General features: G+C 36.8%; 2 protein-coding genes across 2 annotated transcripts; both read right to left on the bottom strand.

The window, feature by feature from the left end:
- Positions 1 to 297: 297 nt before the first annotated feature.
- Positions 298 to 1,642, bottom strand: LOC145897205 (uncharacterized). The gene is made up of 4 exons (XM_082985399.1): positions 1,546 to 1,642; positions 1,143 to 1,319; positions 479 to 941; positions 298 to 427 (listed from the first exon to the last, which is right to left on the bottom strand). The coding sequence occupies exons 1-4, from the start codon at positions 1,640 to 1,642 to the stop codon at positions 298 to 300; spliced, it is 867 nt and encodes a 288-aa protein (XP_082841525.1).
- A 3,022-nt stretch (positions 1,643 to 4,664) lies between these two features.
- Positions 4,665 to 7,376, bottom strand: LOC145897204 (uncharacterized). The gene is made up of 3 exons (XM_082985398.1): positions 7,251 to 7,376; positions 6,003 to 6,986; positions 4,665 to 4,775 (listed from the first exon to the last, which is right to left on the bottom strand). Exons 1-3 carry the CDS (start codon positions 7,374 to 7,376, stop codon positions 4,665 to 4,667), a joined length of 1,221 nt encoding a protein of 406 aa, XP_082841524.1.
- Positions 7,377 to 9,394: the final 2,018 nt, after the last annotated feature.

The following is a 9,394-nucleotide window of genomic DNA, read 5'->3' as shown; positions in this document are numbered from 1 at the left end:
TTCTGACATGCATCCCTTGCAGTAAAGGTCCATTACGTATGTTGGAAGTTTTTCAATGATTTCTCCCTGGTAGGAGTTTGAAGGTGAACATTTCTCAGACTTTTCCGTCGAAATGTTTTTTCGCAAACATCACATCTAAACGACTTTTTTCCAGTGAATTAGAATGTGCCTTTTCAGATTGTTCTTGAAAGAAAAAGATTTATCACATATACGTTGCACTTAAAAGGCTTTTCTCCACTATGAGTTCGGAAGTGAATTTTAAGACTGCATTTTGCAGAAAAAGAGTGATCACATATTTCACATTTGAACGGCTTTTTCTCCAGTATGAATTCGAAGGTGCCTTCTTAGACTGCCTTTTTCAGAAAAAGATTGATCACATATTTCACATTTGAAAGGCTTTTCTTCAGTATGAGTTCGAAAGTGTGTTCTTAGACCGCCTGCTTGAGAAAAAGATTGATCACATATTTCACATTTGAACGGCTTTTCTCCAGTATGGGTTCGGAAGTGAGTTTTGAGACTGCCTTTTTCAGAAAAAGATTGATCACATATTTCACATTTGAACGGCTTTTCTCCAGTGTGAGTTCGAAAGTGAACTCTTAGATTGCCTTTTGAAAAAAAAGATTTATCACATATTTCGCATTTGAACGGCTTTTCTCCAGTATGAGTTCGAAAGTGCGTTATTAGACTGCCTGTTTGAGAAAAAGCTTGACCACATAATTCACATTTGAACGGCTTTTCTCCAGTATGGGTTCGAAAGTGCGATTTAAGAATGCTTTTTGCAGAAAAAGATTGATCACATATTTCACATTTGAACGGCTTTTCTCCAGTATGAGTTCGAAAGTGTGTTCTTAGACCGCCTGCTTGAGAAAAAGATTTCTCACATATATCACATTTGAAGGACTTTCCTCCGGTATGAGTTCGAAAGTGCGTTCTAAGACTGCCTTTTGAAAAAAATGCTTTCTTACATATGCTGCACTTAAACAGTTTCTCTCCAGTGTGAGTTTGACAGTGTTGCTTTAGATTGTCATTACTGGAGAACCTTTTTGGGCAAAACGTGCATTGGTATGGTCTGTCACCAGTATGTGTCCGATAGTGCGTTTTTAGATTACTTTGTTTAGTAAATGTTTTTTCACATACGTTACATCGGAATGATGTTTCTCTAGTGTGCACTTGAATATGCTTCCTCAGTGATTTTCCACTGCTAAACAACTTTTCACAAATATCGCAGCGAAAACTATTTGCTGTTGTTTGAATTTCCATTTGAGTTTCACGTTTTCCACAAATTGTGACTTTGCTGCTTGTGTAAAGATTTTTTTTCTCTGCATTACAAGAATGTATTCATATTTCCAGACAACATATGATCAGCACCAATTCTCTGTTTTTACTTTGCACAATGTCACTTATATAAGAAACTGCGCTATATATACCCTGGAAGTGAAAAGCATTATTGAAGAATTCGTTTGCTTTCTTGCAATATTTAACGATTAATGGTCACCAAAAATACTATTTGCGTCATCTAAAGAATTATTTGATATTGCCTCTGACGATCTTGCTCTATAAGATTGTCCATCCTGTATTGATTGTTTTTAACCCGTCCGCAAACTTTATCCTTTTTTAAACCTAACATTGACTCATAAGTCATTTCAGTCATAAAATAAAGTCAAGCTCATACCGTGGAAAGCAGCAATAATTCAAGTTACGATCAGTGGCGATAACTCACACAACCTCACTACCGCCAGAGGCTGGAAATCATCGAACCGTATCAACGTATGTGCCAATTATGTAGAGAATTCAAGCCCGCGGTTCACAAATTACAAATCGTATTTTAGCTTGATTTATTTGAAACCATCGCATTTTATGTCAAAATTAAACTGTAAATTGATTGATATTTGTTTTCTTTCAGTTTCTAAGTTACCACAAACTAAATTACAAAGAGTAACTTTACCACCATCTGCATCATAAACCTGTTAATTTTGTCGACAAATTTAAGGACTGAAGAGCACCAGATTATTTTCGCATATATCCAAATGTTTTGCTTGAATTCTGTTATAACTGAAACTAAGTCTGTTGTGCGCGTTCGTTACTTCAGGCTACTGAATTTGAATCCGTGAGCAGAGTTATTTAATAATTGAGGAACACATTGCAGCACCAGTTAGCGTGCATTCAATTGTCCAAACGCGTTAATGACTTTAAGTCAGTTAATGACAAAGAATGAAAACACATAACTGAACTGTATCGAGCTAATTACCACAAAACGTGATTCAGTGAGAGCGCGAAATACTAGACTGACTGAGCGAGTAACTTCTATGCTGTAGGCAGTTAGTTAAGTGTCCGAGTCGAATTGGGTGGAAGTATGAATGTAATTGGGTCACACGTGTTTAACAATTTGCGAAGAAAAAGGTCTGACGTCGAGCCGAATGCCTGAAGGCTGTAGGACTTCTGCAGGAAACATCTGTCTGCATTCTTCGTTGCGTCTGGCGATCTAGAAGGGTGGGTAGTTAAAGTGCATATGACACGGCCTCGACAACTTTACGTAAAACTAAAGGTACATCTACAACAAAGATATATCCAAAGTTTTTCGGTTCTACGTCAACTAAAAATTGTAGAAAACTGCACAAAAAGTAGCGACGACCAAAAATCGTAAACCGTTTGCGCTGTGACGAAAATGACATCACACAAGACGCTCGCGTAGAAAAAATGCATTGTTTAGATAGGAGAAGGCGCCTTATAATGCAGATACCAAATAGGCACAAACATAGGAGAATCCACGAATACTTTACCCCAAAGGTCAGGACAACGTGTTACATCACACAGCAATTTGTCACGGTGACGTCACAAACCAAAGGATCATTTGTCCATAATTATCGGAAGACCAAAGCGTATAGCAGCAACGTCATTACTCTGTACTTCGACAAGACAGGAATGGTGCGTTTCTTTGTTTAGTGACATTACATGACGTCATTTTTGGTGTGATGTCATAACTTTAACCTAACTTTTGTGTGGACTTGAATTTTATGATTCCAAACTTTCAAACAACATTCAATATTTTCATTCCGAAATCGACCTTTTCTAACGCCCCTCGTTGTGCGTGACAGAAGTGGAAACTTTTGCAGAATTACAATATAATATAACCTTGTGAAAAACGCATTTACTGTTAAGAATGCATTTTTCGCTTAAAATAAGAATCTCCAGTTCCAAAATAAAACGGAAAACCAAAATAACAACATATAAAATGCTGAAAAATAAATGCTAAAAACTGGCCGAACAAATGGGCTACTGGTGGTAACCTCCAGGACACTCTGAGAAGCAATGTCTGGTGGCCTACTTGCGTGGTGTAGCGCCACAGCCGCAAGCATGCGTTGCATGTGGTTAAAAACGTTGTTTAAAGTCAAGTGATACATGCTTGATTCTAATCTGAATGCAAAGCGCAACGTACGTGGGTATATACGAAGCGAATTAACAACCGTGATGTTGGTTACTATAAAGCGTAACAAAAGCCTAAGAACTTGATGTAATTATAATCTAATTAGCTGCCAAGCGTTTGATATGCTGCCTTGATATTATTAATGCGCATCTGAATCAGAGTGACAACAGAACCTAATATCTGTAGGTCTCCTCGCTAACCTCTCACAGCATACAAAGTCTTACTAACTAACGTAACTAAATGTGACAGTAGTTTAAAGAACGAAATGAAGTGTGACAGTTCAGATTAGATTAGAGGTTCCAAGCATCGGTTGTTATCTGCGGTGGCATTATTTCGGCGATAACATAACAAAAGGAAAGCGAATGGACGATTAAACGAAACACAAAACCAGCAAGCGGGGATTGCAAAAATTTTGAAGTTGGCGGTGCCTTTAAACAAAATGCGGGCACTTCGAGCAATTTTTAACGACCAATACGAAACGTCATAATAGTAGACTGTTGCGAAATATCTGATTCTCGATCCCAGTCATCTGATTAAACTGTTGTTTCCTGACTATCTTTTTTCAATGCTAGAGTGAACGATGGCGGCAGTCGGAGTTTGGATTTCCTGCAAAACTCCCACAGCTTTCTGGCATGCTGCTGGACAAGATCCATTTTTTTAACACTTCAAACGCTATCCTTTGCATGTAGTCTATTATGTCTCGGGATTGCGCCCTATTGCACGCAGGAAGTTTGGTAATTTAGTCACGTTGTATAATTCTTTGATATTAACTGCTTCAGTCACTGACGGGCGTTTAAATGCAGCCACCAACCGATATTGCAACGTAACGTTCCAAAATAAGTAAGTCTGTTCATAGAGACGAATTTAGCAGTCTCTAGCAAGAACACACATAACAGACTTATATTCAGTTCTAACATCATATCCCAAACATACCAAAATTCCAATATGTACAATTTTATTCATATTAACTTCCGTTTAAACAGGGTACAAGACAAACACGATAACTTATTTCTTAGTCCATAGAATAGAATATCAGGCGCGTTGGCACAGTTGTCGCCGGTGATTTAACATCATGACTATTTGGCATTCTTTAAAAATATTGATTAATCCATATAGCCTCAAGCAACGATTTTCAAAACAGATTGCATCAGACAAATATTATCAGTATACGATATTTTGTGCTGTCTAAGTTCCTTCGAAAACTTTTATTCTGACATGCATCCCTTGCAGTAAAGGTCCATTACGTATGTTGGATGTTTTTCATTGATTTCTCCCTGGTATGAGTTTGAAGGTGAACATATCTCAAATTTTTACGTCGAAATGTTTTTTCGCAAACATCACATCTAAACGACTTTTTTCCGGTGAATGAAAATGTGCCCTTTTAGATTGTTCTTTATTTCGCATTTGAACGGTTTTTTTCCGGAGTGAATTAGAATGTGCTGTTTCAGATTGCTCTTCGTAGAAAAAGATTTATCACACATACGTTTAATTGCATCACCTAAGGAAGTATTTGATACTGCCTATGACGATCTTGCTCTATGAGTTTCCTGTATTGATTGTTATAACTAGTTCGCAAACTCTATCCTTTTGAAACATAGCGTTAACTCCTAAGCCATTTCAGTAACAAAATACGGCCAAGCTCATACCGTGAAAAGCAACAATAATTTAAGTCACGATTAGTGGCGATAACTCACACAACCTCACTACCGCCAGAGGCAGAAAATCATCGAACCGAATCAACACATGTGCCAATTATGTGAACAATTCAAGTCCGTGGTTCACAAATTACAAATCGTATTTTAGCTTGATTTATTTGAAACCATCGCATTTTATGTGAAAATTAACTGTAAATTGATTCATATTTGTGTTCTTTCAGTTTCTAAGTTGCCACAAACTAATTTAAGGAGTAAATTTACCACCATCTGCATCATAAACTTGTTAATTTTGCCGAAAAACTTATGGACTGTAGAGCACCGGATTAATATCGTCGCCACGTTGTTTGTCGCCATTCTCTTTTGCGCGTTACTTTTTATTTGTTCCGCTTCAACAATTTCGTGATATTAATTTTTGAGTTTCGTATTTCAAAGATCAATTTCAGTATTTTAAAACGATCTTCACCTGTAATATTCGCTTCACATTTGTACGCGCTTGTCAAGGAAGGGCAATGAATGTGTTGATGTTTAAAATTACTTCCAGGTTTTGTATTATCAACTGCAAGTGCGTTTATTTTCAGCTGATTTCGTAATCGTAGAGAAATGTCAATAGATAAACAAGATAGAAAAAGGAGGTATTTAACAATATAATGCGTAAGAATTTAATGCAAATATCAATGTCATATTGACAAAAGTTGTTGCTTCGAATATTTTGCAATGTTTCGATGAAAATCTGTTGGTCCAATGTCGTTTTAAAAGTTTTTCAATACATGCTGCAATCCGCTGCTTTTTTTCTCTTGTGTTAGTAGTAAATTGGACAGTGCACATTCCTTTTTTCAAGATTTGTCACCATTGAGATTCCAACGTTACGTTCTTGATTCATTCCTTCCAAAGAAAGTTTTTCAATAAGATTGTTTGCTTATTACTGTTTGCTGCGAAGAATGAGTTCGAAGGTGCAAATTTCTCTTGCTTTTCTGTCGAAAGGTTTTTTCGCAAATTTCACATCGAAACGGCTTTTCTCCAGTGTGAATTCGAAAGTGCGTTCTTAAAGTGCCTTTTACGGAAAAAGATCTATCACATATTTCACATTTGAACGGCTTTTCTCCAGTATGAGTTCGAAAGTGCTGTCTAAGACTACCTATTGCAGAAAAAGAATTCTCACATATTTCACATTTGAACGGTTTTTCTCCAGTATGAGTTCGAAAGTGCTTTCTTAGATTGCCTTTTTCAGAAAAAGATTTCTCACATATTTCACATTTGAACGGCTTTTCTCCAGTATGAGTTCGAAAGTGCGTTCTTAGACTGCCTTTTTCAGAAAAAGATTTATCACATATTTCACATTTGAACGGCTTTTCTCCAGTATGGGTTCGAAAGTGTGTTTCAAGACTAGCTTTTACAGAAAAAGATTGATCACATATTTCACATTTGAACGGCTTTTCTCCAGTATGAGTTCGAAAGTGCGTTCTTAGATTGCTTTTTGAAGAAAAATACTTATCACATATTTCGCATTTGAACGGCTTTTCTCCAGTATGAGTTCGAAAGTGCGTTCTTAGACTGCCTGTTTGAGAAAAAGATTGATCACATATTTCACATTTAAACGGTTTTTCTCCAGTATGGGTTCGAAAGTGCGTTTTAAGACTGCTTTTTGCACAAAAAGATTTTTCACATATTTCACATTTGAACGTCTTTTCTCCGGTGTGTGTACGAAAGTGCCTTCTTAGACTGCCTTTTGAAGAAAAAGATTTCTCACATATATCACATTTGAAGGACTTTCCTCCGGTATGAGTTCGAAAGTGCGTTCTAAGACTGCCTTTTGAAAAAAATGCTTTCTTACATATGCTGCACTTCAACAGTTTCTCTCCAGTGTGAGTTTGACCATGTTGTTTAAGATTATCATTAGTGAAAAACCTCTTTGAGCAAAGTGTGCATGGGTATGGTCTGTCGCCAGTGTGTGTTTGTAAGTGCGTTTTTAGATGGCTTGTTTGTGAAAAGGATTTTTCGCATATGTTGCACCTGAAGGGTTTTTCTCCACTATGGATTTTATTGTGCCTCTTGAGATTACTGTTACAGGAAAATCTCTTTGAACAAAATGTGCATTGGTATGGTTTCTCACCAGTATGTGTCCGAAAGTGCGCGTTTAAATGGCTTGATGAAGGAAATGTTTTTTCACATACTGTGCAGCGGAATGATGTTTGTCTAGTGTGCACTTGAATATGCTTATTCAGGTATTTTCCACTGCTAAACAACTTTTCACCAATATCACAGCGAAAGCAATCTTCTGCTGTTCTTGAAATTTCCATATAGATTTCTTTTGGGAAGTTCTGGATTTTCTGTTAGTCGAAAACCGTTATTTTTTCACAATGTCACTTACAAAAGCACGTGCTCTAAGTTTAACCTGCAAAGTAAAAATGAATATTCAAGTATTGTACGCTTTTCCAACACTATTTAGCCACTAAATATGCCAAAATTTACTCCAATTAAATTCGTTGCATTTCCTCTGAAATTTTGTGTTGCATCTTCAAAGCATCTGAGTAATAAAAATGAAGCCTATTGTTCTTGTTCGATTGGTTTGTCTCAACTCTATTTCTTGTTACGAACGGCTTGCAAACTTTTCCGTTTGTCTCAAAACAAAACTTTCCTCATCTATATCTGTTGTCATTTCCTTAAAAAACAAGAATTTGCTCCCGAATTCGCTGGTTCATTGTAAGTTGCCTTAACTATCTTCCTCTCATTGTCATAGCGAACGCCTCAACTGTGCTGTAAAACTAGAAAGCCATTCCCTGCGCTATATACTATTAGATAAATAGGTAATTCTCAAATAAACGGACAACCCGTTAGCGTTACACAGAAACATAAACTGCATTGACCCAGATTTTGGCTTTTTTCCTACCACTCACAATGATTCATGCAAAATCGGATTATTTTAAAACTCGAATGAGAATTGAACGTTCGACGTTTTGCAAAAGGGCAATGTGGGTTTCAGTGAAAGTGTTTGCAAATTATGACATAACTGTTCAAAAACTTGTAAATCAAGAAATAAATTTTAAAATGTGGAGAGTTGTAAATTTTAGACCTTTTGTATGTGTTAGGCTTGTCGTTGCTTGTAGAAAACTTAAACTGGTGACTAATATTATTCAATATTCTAACGATTTGTTGGATAATAATCTTTATTTACGGCCAAGATATAGTACCAGAAATGTTCAAGTTATGGCCGGTGGCGACAACTCACACCACATTTAAACAGCCAGAAAATTATTCAACCGAACCAACGAAAACACATGTGACATTAAGAGGCGGGAGATTGGCAAAATCGGTCAAGCGCCCGACCCATATATTAAGAAGTAATCCTAATCGGGATCCGTGACCGGGATATTAGGGATTTAAATCCTGGTCTGGTCAAAAAATAATTGTGCCAACAATGTAAACTGCAAAGTCTGCGTTCATGACTTACAAGTTGAGTTTAGTGACGTGGTGTTATTGTCGTTCTTTTGTTTTTCGTTTAGTTGGGTGATTTTACATAGGCAATTACTTATAATTTTGACACAAACTGCCTCCAGATGTGCACATTCCAACTTACTTTCGATCAAAGAAAAAACCAGCGCCACATGTGAGATATGTTTTTGAACATCTTTTGACCAATCGATGGCACATAAGATCGTATGCTTGGAAAATAACTCTCATATGCGTACATTGTTTCAAATCGTTACTATAGATACCACGTAAATATTTCCCTGCTATAGATGAAAAGTTACTTCTCCTACCTATGTGTGAAAGTGACCAATATAATCGTTGTTCTCAATGTTATTGGCGTATTGATATTTCAATGACTTTTCGACAGAAAATAAACGCAATCTGCAGTTAATTAAAAAAATTCGTACGGATAGATGTACTTTTTGTAAACGTTTTTATTAGCCCCCGAAAAAGTAGGGAAAGAACCTGGGGAAAAAATTAAAACTTATGAAGGGTTTCAAAAGTTTCGCGATCCTGCGCAGTGGGGCGATCCTGCCAATCATGCCATTGCATGAAATATTACTGCGATATTTTGCACTGGACTCATTTCTCTCCGGAGTGAGTTTCAGTGTGTTTCTGTAGATTGCTTTTACGTAAAAACCTCTTTGAACAAAACGTGCATTGGTATAGTGTTTCACCAGTGTGTGTCCGAAAGTGCTTGTTTAGACGACTTGATGAAGGAATTGTTTTCTCACATACGTTACAGCGGAAGGATGTTTCTCTAGTGTGCACTTGAATATGATTCCTCAGGGATTTTCCACTGCTAAAAAAACATCGCAGCGAAAACGATTTGCTGTTGTTTGAATTT

Source organism: Ascidia mentula, chromosome 4 (assembly GCF_947561715.1).
Source record: "Ascidia mentula chromosome 4, kaAscMent1.1, whole genome shotgun sequence".
NCBI classification, from domain to species: Eukaryota; Metazoa; Chordata; class Ascidiacea; order Phlebobranchia; family Ascidiidae; genus Ascidia; species Ascidia mentula.
Note: the sequence above shows the minus strand (reverse complement) of the source record. Positions and strands in the feature narration are given on the sequence as shown.